This window comes from Austrofundulus limnaeus, unplaced genomic scaffold (genome assembly GCF_001266775.1).
Source record: "Austrofundulus limnaeus strain Quisiro unplaced genomic scaffold, Austrofundulus_limnaeus-1.0 Scaffold488, whole genome shotgun sequence".
Taxonomy (NCBI): domain Eukaryota; kingdom Metazoa; phylum Chordata; class Actinopteri; order Cyprinodontiformes; family Rivulidae; genus Austrofundulus; species Austrofundulus limnaeus.
This window is the reverse complement of record NW_013952890.1, coordinates 230,443-241,964: the sequence shown is the minus strand read 5'-3', so window position 1 is coordinate 241,964 and position 11,522 is coordinate 230,443. Positions and strand designations below refer to the sequence as shown.

General features: G+C 37.8%; 2 protein-coding genes and 1 long non-coding RNA gene across 6 annotated transcripts in view; 1 reads left to right on the top strand and 2 right to left on the bottom strand.

The window, feature by feature from the left end:
• Nucleotides 1–851: 851 nt before the first annotated feature.
• On the bottom strand, nucleotides 852–2,744 carry LOC106530067 (uncharacterized). Of its 2 annotated transcripts, XR_001311727.1 has the most exons (4): nucleotides 2,367–2,744; nucleotides 1,853–1,922; nucleotides 1,214–1,540; nucleotides 852–1,080 (listed from the first exon to the last, which is right to left on the bottom strand). It is a non-coding gene; the product is annotated as an uncharacterized LOC106530067 (long non-coding RNA). The 2 variants fall into 2 exon arrangements; XR_001311726.1 differs by having other exon boundaries at nucleotides 852–1,540; nucleotides 2,367–2,723.
• A 424-nt stretch (nucleotides 2,745–3,168) lies between these two features.
• Nucleotides 3,169–9,717, bottom strand: LOC106530066 (protein NLRC3). 3 transcript variants are annotated; one of them, XM_014025624.1, is made up of 9 exons: nucleotides 9,601–9,717; nucleotides 9,155–9,504; nucleotides 7,537–7,620; nucleotides 7,327–7,377; nucleotides 5,442–7,251; nucleotides 5,171–5,257; nucleotides 4,444–4,611; nucleotides 3,969–4,325; nucleotides 3,169–3,604 (listed from the first exon to the last, which is right to left on the bottom strand). In XM_014025624.1, the coding sequence occupies exons 2-8, from the start codon at nucleotides 9,480–9,482 to the stop codon at nucleotides 4,001–4,003; spliced, it is 2,853 nt and encodes a 950-aa protein (XP_013881078.1). In that variant the 5' UTR covers nucleotides 9,483–9,504; nucleotides 9,601–9,717; the 3' UTR covers nucleotides 3,169–3,604; nucleotides 3,969–4,000. The 3 variants fall into 3 exon arrangements, with proteins under 3 accessions (XP_013881078.1, XP_013881076.1, XP_013881077.1); XM_014025622.1 differs by having other exon boundaries at nucleotides 3,169–4,325; XM_014025623.1 differs by having other exon boundaries at nucleotides 3,169–4,325; nucleotides 9,155–9,496.
• A 1,718-nt stretch (nucleotides 9,718–11,435) lies between these two features.
• LOC106530050 (sialoadhesin) overlaps nucleotides 11,436–11,522 on the top strand; it is a 7,297-nt gene continuing 7,210 nt past the window's right edge. The window contains exon 1 of the mRNA XM_014025609.1: nucleotides 11,436–11,445. Coding sequence (XP_013881063.1) covers nucleotides 11,436–11,445 — 10 coding nt within the window. The remainder of the gene's footprint in view (nucleotides 11,446–11,522) is intronic.

Sequence of the window (11,522 nt, the reverse complement as noted above, 5' to 3'; positions counted from 1 at the left end):
GCTGTGCTGAACTCAAGTCAATTTTCTCCGAGAGACTCTTATTTAATTCTCGTATTTCCTTGAGCACACTCGGAAGTACTCCCCCGGACTGGGTATCTTCCTCTTCGTCCGGAGTTGAACTCATGTCCCGAGCCGCCATGTCAGTCTCGCTTCGGCAGGAGTTAGCTTTGGCTACCTCTTCTTTGCTAGCAGCAAATTTTTCGTCCTTCTTATCTTTCTTTCGGTCTTTGTTTCGAAGTCGTGAATCCATTCCACAATACCTGTCCCCCAGACTTTATTTACCCAGTCTACGATTTGGTTTAGCGTTGTTGTTTTTTTATCATATTAACGGATAAGTTGAGAGCTCCTGTCGGGCACGTCTGCTCAATCGCACTGCATCCCCGGAAGTCCATACACTGACAATCTTTTGTTGTTTTAACACAAAACAGCAAATTGAAAAGTCACCTCACTGTTCCAAAAGTCTGTCATGAACCTGAACCCTATTCAGACTAGATGTTATAAATACAGTTTGAAAATGTTTGATTTAATTTGAAAGATACTGAGAGTACAAACTAAATGCAAACATTAAAGAAATATCTTCTTTAAAGATTTAAAAACATGCAAAATACATTTGCTTGTTAACATAAATAGTAACAATAGAGTGAGGTTTGAATGTATAAGCCAACATAGTTTTGCAGAAAGGAAAAGACTACTCTACAAATACAAATATTATTTTTATGTAGAAATAATAATTCCATTTTTTAAATATTGGAAGATAAATGAACTTACATGAAATATTTGCTGTTAAACTTGCAGTTACCCCAGCATCAGGGCTTCCATCTTGTTTCTTGTAGACAGCTGTGCAGGAGATTTTCTGTCCATGATGGTGGACAGAAGCAGTGAAGCTCAGAACAGAGGTCCTAACGTGAGTTTGGTCCTGATTTTTCTGTAGGGTCTCGTGACTGTCCCCCACTCTGGGGGTCCATGTCAGAGTTGGAGGATGAGGCAGACAGGGAGCTGGAGCCGAGCACTTCAGACTCACCGAGTCTCCCTCCTTCACCTTCAGTGTGGGCGGAGTCAGAGTTGGTGATGGAGGAGCATCTGGGAGAAAAGTTCAACTTTATTTTTTTTATTTAATAAACTTGTTAAAAGCAATATAACAGACTGCCCAGTTTTAATTGCTTCATGTTTTTTTTTTCACTTTTAAATTTTTTTAAATGGTAATAAAACTTACTTGTGACGTTAATATTCACATTCGAATCCTTAAAACTAAATTTTAGGTCTCCAGGACATTCCAGTCTGAAATAATATTTGTTTTTGTGTTTATGCTGCACATTGCTGAAGGTGGTGGTGCAGTTTTTCTTTGCTAGGTTTCCTGTTAGTGGATTTGTTTCAGTTAGTTTAGGAGCTTTGGTTGACTTTAGATGCCATATTGCTTTACATTGGTCACTTAATTTTTCTTCACTTTCCACCTGAAACGAGCAAGGGACGGTCACACAGGATCCAATTATAACGTCTACATTCTGCAGCAAAGAGACATTGTAGGCTTGACACCGAGAACCTGAAACAACAAAACACAGATTTTGGAAAAAAACTAATGCAACCATATTAAGATTTTAATTTCTTGAAAATCTTTTATCAGATTTTTTTTACATGTATGTATGAATACTTCTCTCCAACTCCACATGCTTTAAAATCATGATCGGAGACATTTTAAGTTTACTTCATTCAGCAAAGACTCAACTACTGATGTAAAACTTGTTTTGTCTCCAGCTTCAGTCATAAAACATTTAAATTATCTACAATAAATACAGAAAGCTTATAAAAAGCTCCAAAACCTTCCATTTAAAACAGATGTCAGATGTTAACTCACCCTGCAGCAAACAGGTGATGAGAAGTAAAGTCAGAGCTCCACACATCTTGTCAGGAGGAAGTTTAATAGTCTAGAGTTCACAGAAAAAAAAACGTTTAGTTCATTTGACATATTGTCAGATATAAATTCAAAATGAATGTTAAATTCAAGCTTGTCAGTTTTAGTGTGTTTAAATAATTTGCAAAATGTCATTTAATTTATAATTTCTGGGATTAAGAAATGTTAATGGAAGGTTCACATCAAAAAACAAACATGTTTTTGTATTAGAAGTTGAAATCTGTGGTTTCAGGGGAATTTTCACATCAKGAAGTGTTTTAAAGATATCTTAAAAGCTGATTTTAAAGATAATTCAAAATTATTAAAACACTTTTTTAACTGAATGACAAAAAGCAACGTCACTGCAACGACAAACCTGCTTTCCACAAATATTAACTACGAAATAATGATAATGATTAAATTATTAAAATAAAACAAAAATATTAACCTTGAGTAAACTATCAGTAAACTGACTTACTTTATGTGCTCATGAAGTCTGCAGAGAAATTATCTTCCTCCAAACTGWGTTCAACCTTAATTTCAACACATGAAGAAGTGACTTAAAGAAGAGGAACAAACTTTAATATTAAAATGACCAGAAATATCTTTTCAYGGCAACACCTTCATTTCTGCTTTGTGTCTGACATCAGTTCSTTCAGTGACTTGTTTCCACTCAGTTTTCTGTTCAGTCATGAACAATGATATTTTCAGCAGTTTAAAAACAGACTGATCATCTAACACACTTCACTTTATGACAACTAACATTTTTCCATTTGATGAAATAATAATGTTTTATAAACAGAAGTAACTATTCTCTGCCCATGTTGGTCATAAAGTTATTGTTTCTGTGAYGTCTATAAAAATGTTTCCTCTGAACTGTTGGAAAGACAAGTTGACACTAGGTGGCAGCATGCTCACATGTTGCAACTGAATATCTGATTATTATTAATAATAAAATAATAATTTGAAGCAGAATAAATGACAATAGTCTAATAAAGAGCTGGTTTAAACTAAACACTATATGAAAATGTGTTGGTTATAAAACAACTTTAGGAAGTGAAGTATTTGTCTTCAGTCAACAAAAGTGGCTCATTAAAACCAAACTTGTTGTTTGTGTTTTCTGGAGAAAAAAAAGTACATGGCGCTCTTGAATAAATAATTTAGATTTAGGTTCAAAGTTTTGGAGTACAAAGAATTTGCAAAACAACAACGTTATGACATGTCCATAAGGGATCACAGCATGAAGCATCCTCATCAGACCTCAAGCAGCCAGCACACAGTTTTGACATGAATTTAAAAAATTGTATTTATTTATGAGATGTGTTTTTGAATGAAATGCTTACAACATTGGGAGTGTCTGACTTCGGAGTGAGCTAATGCCAAAATGACAAAAGTAAATTATCTAATTAACACCAGTTATATTAAAAATACATAAACCAAATGACCAAAACATACCCCCCTAAATAAAATAAACAGGAGAAAAATTGTTGAAAAAACAAACTGCAGTTCACGCCTACAAACTCCTTGGTTTTGTTGAACATATAACAGGAACAAGCAAACAGTGTGGCCGGTTGGGATGACGAGAGGATGGATGACAGAAAGTCCACGTCAGCGTCTTTTCGCCRTCATCTCCGGCAGGCCACCAATCAGTCGTCTCCAGTCTTCAAAGTCCAATTAGCGACAGGCACCTGCACACTCAGAGTTGCATAATCAGTCCTACGACATCAGTTGTAACAAACAACAACAAAAATAAAAATAAAGATGATCAGAGAACAAGATGACGAAGAAAGCAAATATAAAAGGTGATACTTGTACAGCGTTATCTGGAGAGTGGGATTGCTTTTCTTTCAGAGTATTATAACAATAAATCTATTGCCACAAATCTGCATCTCTAATCCTTTCAAACTCATAAATCAACAAGCATGACGTTGCAATGTAATTACCCAATTTTACAATTCATAACCAATATTCAGTTTAGATAAAGTAAAATTTGAAACATTCACAACACTTCATTTAAACCTAAACTGAAAACTAAATAGAATTACATAAAATAAAATTTCTCTTTCACAAGTTYGTTTACTGAGTTTAGATGAGAAGACAAACATGATGAGTTTATTTTCTTCCAATCAGATGTGAAGTGGACTTCAGCAGCTCATGGATCTTCATCTGGAGCTCCTCGGCTTTCTTTGCTTTCTCTCCTTTCTCCACTTTTTCTCCTGCCACCTGGAGGCCCTTCAGAACGGACTGCAGGGCRTCTACATTCTTCACAGAGTCCATCTGGTCTCTGTCGGCCCGGATCTCCTCCACCCAGTCCAGGTATGCCTGGAGTAACCCAAGGTCATCCACAAAGTTTGCTATGATCCTGAGTTCTGGCCTGAGTTTTCCCAGCTCCCTCAGCCKGCTCCTCCCCACCTCTCCAATGTCATTCCCAACAATTCTGAAAAAATAAAAAYAAAAATCTGCYGGTGAGATCTTTGATCTTCCACTAGATGGAAGCAGAGTTATAACATTTCAAACACCAAAAATACTCGACTGTGTGTAATGTATTTACTTACGTCAGTAACTTTAAAGATGTGTTTCTGCTCAGACATTGGACAATGTTTTCAGTCCCTTTCTCTGTGATGCCAGTGATGTCCAGAAAGAGTTCCTCAACAGTGGTGTTGTGCTCCAAAGCGTCCCACAGCTCCAAAACGCCCTCTGGACCCAGGTTGTTTCCACACATGCTGTAGACACAGTTTTTCATCAAAGTTCTTATAAGTCTTAAAACATTAAATCATTTTTGAAAAGCTGTTGACAACATTATTAGTTATACTTTATTTATGAATCCGGAGTTTGTTGGAGAGGCATCTATACATAATCATTGAGATGGCTACATTAGTTTAGTCTCTGCAGGAGATAAATCAGCTCAGTCAGTAACATCAAACGTAGCAAACAGCATCAMTAACAGTCAAYTGACAGTTATAGCYAAAGATAGAGTAWTAAAATCATCCTTGAAATGATTAGKGTGACTCACTGGGAGGCAATAGYCAGAGGAATTAATAATAGATATACAGCAGAGTTTTWTAATGTGAGGTCATCACAAAGGTAATACACTTTCAGTTTTACGATGAGTTTCGAGCAAAGGTTTTCAACCCTGTACCTCATGCTGAAGACCTCTGATTTAGAGAATGATGTGTCAACTTTTCAAAAAGARYTTATTGTGCATCTTGAGCTTGTTARTTTGCCAAATTGTRAGTTTTGTTAATGTTTTAAGGCAGTGGTAAAGATACTAATGAGACTTACAAAAGCTTCTTCACTTGGCATTCATGTGACTTCAGGACTGCTGATTCTAAAACTGCTGCTTGCCGGTCCAGACTGTTGTACCTCAAACTGGAAGAGAACAGTAAAACATCAAGTGTAATTCTGGGGGGAGTCTAATAGCATTCATTGTGTTAAGAGTTGGACACAAGGTACGCCACTGGAGAGATTTGTAAAACTCAAACAAGCGATACCAGGAAGCAGATTTCATCCAATCAACCAGCAATTGTTTAGTTTATGGCAACATGCAACTCACTAGAGAGATTCACAGCGGTGTAGGATCGACCAGAGTCGCCAAAGTCCTCTGTTCCCAATGTTGGAGTAGCCTAAGTTGAGCTCCAGAAGTGTGTGTGGTGAAAACTGCAACACATAATGCATCGCGGCACAGTCCACAACACTCAGCTTCATTTTAAACAAGTTCAGTTTTTTAATCTCCGGCGCTGCCATCCTGGTCGTCTCTTTCATGTGAAACTCCATCAGGCAGTGAAGAAGATTCAAAGCTGTCTGGTTCGTCATTTTTCTGTCTTTAAATTGGTCCTGGAACCACAAACCCAACCTGGCAGGGAACGCATCGCTTTCCCCAACTGAGAAGTCAACAAGGCCCTCCAAATGTCCTTCCAGCCGTGCTCGCAGAAGCCCCATAAAGAACCGTGTGAACATCTGGAGGCTCTCCAGCTTGTCCACACTGATGTTGATGTCTTTCAGAGGTGTAGCAGTGGTAGAGGGTGGTTTCAATCCAAAGCACCACAAGTCCAGAGCCTGAATGATGGCCTCCTGGCTGAAGAGGTTGATTGCACAGTAAAGGGCAGCCAAATGTTCCTGAACAGTCAAGTGGAAGAAAGAAAACATCTCTATCGTCTCCTCTTTGAGAGGATGGAGGATCTGACACAGAAAAGTGCTCTGAACATCAGCTGGTGAAACGCCGTAGCTCCTCAGATCGTCTACATCAAACATGATTTTTCTCTGTAGAAGGCTTTCATAAGCCAGTTTTCCCAGGTTTGTTAGCTGTTGCTTCGCCAAGGAAAGGACTTCCGATCTTGGAGTACTTCTCCCTGCACTCCCCCTCAGGACATGGTGCTTAACTGTTGTTAACAGATAGCAGAAGTAAACCTCACTGACTGTTCTGGGAGGATTCAGCTCCAGAGTCTTGAAGTCACCAACATCTTGAGTTCCTGAAGCAAAGAACTCAGCCATAGCAGTACAGATGATGTAGCAATAAAGAGGGATGAAGGAGAGCACAAAGATATTGTCATTGTTTAATATATACTCAAAGACCCTTTCAGCCACGTCCTTGTCTTTGTAGAACTTGGTGGTGTATTCCTGAACCTGCTTTTCTTCGAAACCCAGCACCACACAGCATCTCTGGAAGAAACCCTTTGGGGCTTCAGTAGAAGGCCTTGTTGTGAGGATGACAGATGCATTTGGTAAGAGATCCCCTTTAATCAAAGCAACTATCAGCTCTGACACCCACACTTTTGACCCTACATCAATTATTTTATTTGGACTGTTCCACTGTAGGGAGAACTTAAACTCGTCTAAGCCATCTAAGATGAAGAGCAACGAGTGTGGTGTGGTCAACAGATCAGGAAGAACGTCTACAAGATACCTGAACCTTTCTCCAAGCAGCTCCAATAAACTGAGCGGCGCTTCGATGAGGTTGAGCTCTCGGAAACGTAGATCAAAAACACACGTGAATTCACACATGCTCTTCCCAATGGCCCATTCGTAGACCAGTCTCTGCACTGCTACACTCTTTCCAATACCAGCAATTCCCTTGACTTTCACCCTTTTGGGTGGCTGCCCTGATGTCTCCTGAGGGCTCAGCAGTTGGCTTGGTTTGATGCGTTGGCATGACTGGTGGTCATAGATGCGGGCCCGTCTGCTCGCCAAGTCAAAGTACTCATGCTGGCTGCTGTCAGTGAAGTCATTATCTTCTGTCACAAAAAGGTCGGTGTAGCGAATCTCGATGTGAGAAGCAGAGTTTGAAGCCACTTGGTTTCCCTCTGAGTAACACTTTAACTGCTCCATACGCTTCAGTAATGTTGTTTTATGGGCAGATATTGGAACTGGAAGTGAAGACACAGTGTTAACTTTTAAAAATCTGTAGGTCTCTCTGGTTTATGTTTTTGCTGTGCACTCACCTCTGAGTTTGACCAGCTTTTGACATTTTGTAGGTTGCAGATCTTCATTAGCTGTAAGACAATTAGCCACCCAAACATATCTTAACATTTAGACAGCTTCAGAATAAATATTTATTATGTTTACACTGAATAAATTATTGTTTATTTGATGCATTCATTAAAAAAATCTATTGAAATCATACACTTTTTAATAAAACAGTGAATCCCTACCATTAGGTTTTGCAGTTGGAGAGAATCCTTTGCTCTTCCCTTTGAACAGCTTAGCAATGGGACCTTTAGGCTTCTTGGTTCTAGCTGTCACCAGATTGATGTTTTTACATGTCAGTCTCACAAAGAGAAATTCACACTATATACGTCAAAGTCAAAGTTGACATTTAATTCTGTTTTCATGTCTTTGAGATGTTTCAACTAAGAAGTAAATGTTTCACTTTCATATATCATATCAGTGATGACAAAAGTTAAGAAAAAGAACCACAGAACTATCAAACACATCCTGACATAGATACTAAAAGGGTCTTTTAAGCTTTCAGTTTATGGGGCACCAAAATAAAAAGTTAAAAAATGGCACAACATATTTATTTAGCTCACTTTCTGGRTGTAAAACCCTAGTTTAAACATTTCAACTAACACTGTTATTTAGCTCACTGTTACATTTTGCTAATATTTTCTAAATGTTCAATGTTATAAATGTTAAATCCTAAATCTAACTGTGTAWATCAAAATGTTAAAGTTAAATGTWSKCCTAAATGTTGTASCTWAATAGAATGGAAAGTASGCYTTKTCTTTGGTATGCAGCATTYGTRATGACATCATCATCCTGAGACAGAAGCAAACCCTAACGATGCTAACACTTAATGTTGCTAAAGCTTCTAACACTCCTTACACTGCTACTGCTAATGCTCCCTACACTGCTAACTCTCCTTATGCTGCTTATAACGCTCCTTACGCTGCTACTGCTAACGCTCATTTAAGCTAGGTTTATAGTTGACGCGTCGCACCAGGCGCGAGGGGGTGCGCACCAATAGTGACAAAATCGCTCTGTCCTCGCCCCTGTGCATTGGCAATGTAAGCACCAAGGATAAACACCACTGCTGCAAAGGTGCGCGTGTACACTCCAAAGCGCATTTATAATTTAACCTTTATGCTGCATATGCTCCTTACGCTGCTAATGCTAACGCTTTCTTACAAGATATCAACCATGCAGTTGGTGTCGGAGCTGCACTTCAAACTGCAGGACCASAGCTACCATCCATACTGTTTTCAATCAACACATTATGAATTAAAATTTTAAATGCCCTTCTGCAGCAGCGTTAGCGCTTGCTTTAGTTGCAGAATGATGGTGTCACTACAACAGAAGTGCACCAACGACAAAGGCTGTGTTCCATTTTGAAATTCTTGTAAACTATATCATTTAGTTGCAACATTTAATATTTAATTTTACATTTAATATAGGATTTAATGTTTAACGTTTAGTAAAAATTAGCTAAATCTATTGTTAACAAAATGATAAAATGTTAGTGGACAAATTTTCACAAGGATTTTACACTCAAAAAGTGAGACAAACAATGAAAATGTGTTAGTGACATTTTTTTATATTTTATTTTACACTTGGTGCCCCATAACAGTTTTGTAGTTTGCCCTTAGTTTCCAAGACAGCAACGTTCTTTGGCCAAGATCAAATCTGGTTGTTTACAGTTTATAATCTTTTATATGCCCTTTTCTCAATGAGCAATAAAATCTCTCTGACTTGACCTTTTGCACTGAATGTTGTAAACCATGTTCTCATTTTCTTAACTCTGTGTTCACATGGTTTTAAGACAAATCTCACCTCCAACTTTCTCTGGTTCAGGTGCTGGTTTACTGACGATCTCAGACCTGCAGTGCGTGTTCACCCACAGGTGCAGATCGCTGCAGTAATAATCTTGCACTTCTTTTAGCACAGAGAGGAACTTTTGACTGCTTTCCTCTGATGCACATGCTGTCTCCAAAGCCTGGGCCACAGCATTGGAGGGTGATTTCTCCAGTAGAGAAAGGTAGCATGTAGAGGAGAGCACATCCGCATCATACAGCCACCGCAACAAGGGCGCAGGATGGTCGCAAGTCCAGTTCAGCAGCAGCTCTCTCTGAGACCGAAGCAACTGCTGAGCCGAGGTCATGGCTTCAGAAAATGCTGTCAAACTGCCACGATAAGCAAAGTCAGTTCAAGATGTAAACCGAACAAGAAACAGGTTTTCTGCAAATAAAGCACATGCAAAATCATTTTAAAAAACTTACCACAACCTGAAATTAAATCTTTACATCCATATTTGCTTTTAGTTTTGTCTGATATTCCCTAAAACGTCCTGAATGTTGGAGCAGAAGCAGCTTCTTTCTCTTGTGTCACATGATGGCCAAAGTTCAAACAACGTGTCCCAGGGTTCATGGTTCAACTTTTGTTCCTGCAGTTTTTAGTTTGATCTCTCACTCTAGGTGTTTATTACTCACAAAAAAAGGATAAAAAAGAGGGAAATAGATGTATATTTGAAATGGAAGTAAATATATGCAGTTATTAGAAAAGTATATTAAACAGATAAATATCCAGAACAAATATAATATTACACTGACTGTGGTACAAGGAAACATACTGAACATAAAGCAAATTGCTGCTAAATTAGTTATAAATAAAATGTGGCTGAAATTGGGGAACAGATCTGGAAAATTTGAACTCATAAAAGGTCACTGTTAWTGGTTCCAGTTAAGTATTTTTGCTACACGCATAGACCAAACTTGGTTAATATAACTGAGACAGAAAATATCTTGCTTGAAAAATCTAGCATATTTGAACAAATCATTTCAAGTATAACCAATTTAATGTTAGCATGCTGCTAACGAGCAAGCTAATAAGCAGCTAGTTAATGGTTAATTGCTGTACTTCAAGGCTAAGGTTAGTTCAAATAAAGTGGTTTCAATAACAGTTTTCTCATTGGTCCACCTTTCTGTACACAACTCTAGTCGTTTAAATACATGAAWATGTTCAGACAAGTTAGCCATTAATCTGTTTTATTTGACTTTTTTTAGCTTTTACTGCTGTTTTGTTTTTCTGCTGTTTTACTACAACATCAGAGGTTTAAATTAAGCTGATGTTGGAGACAAAGAAAAAAAATCCCTATTCGGAGCCTTTGAGGAAATGAGCCGCAGCATGAGAATGACTCGCTGTCATGTGATGTCTTGCTGATGTCTTTCTTTCCTTAACAAATGATTTCATCGAATTTTTCCATTTGCAAAATCTTTAAGAGCTTTCATCACGTTTAAAGTTTAAAATCAACATTTTAAAAGAATTAAGATAGGCTACAGGATAAAAAAGATGAATGAAATAAACAAACACAAACCATTAAAAAGCAAATGTTTCAGATGTTTGACAGACCATGGTGACACAATTAAAGAAGCCAACTTCCCCTTGTTTGCCCCTTTTGTCATCCTTCCCTGTCTGTTCTGGCAGAGCTGGGTTGCAGACATGCATGCAGACGTCGTTTTTTCTGCATGYTCTCTGATTATTGGTAAGTCATTAACTTTATTATTCACACTTGAACACATTAATTTCAGGGATTATATCCACTAACTTGTTGTGTTTGATCCTTCTTGTTTTCGCTACATTTAAAACAGTAAAAGTTGTGAAAATTGATTAGTTTGTGAAAGTTTTCTGCAGAGTCTAAAAACATTTAGATTTTTACACAGAAAACAAAACATGTAAGTAAAGTTATGTCATCTATTTTTTCACTTTGGCATCAATGCGACTTTGAAATTGCAAAACAATACACAATTTAAGACTTTCTATTCTTCAAATGAATGCATTTGTCCCACCACATTTCATAAAAAGTTTAAACTAAGATCATMTTATAAAGAGAAATGAAARCATTGTAGCCACTTTGCTCAACCCTTGAAATGARCATTTTGTACAATCTCACTCTGAGTGTTGCGAATGATTYGGCTCTACTAAATTTTAGCTCAGTATCTGCAAAATTAACTGAGTCATAAACACGTGTTGGCTATAATCTGTGTTGGTTATTTTAAACTGGATTGACTTCAAATTTTAATCAGATGTAAAGAAACATATAGGGATCCATATTCGGATGGAGGACGGTTGGAAACTGGCGTATATCGTAAGCCCACCCACACAGACCAATATTTACGTTTTGACTCCCACCACCCACTGGAAC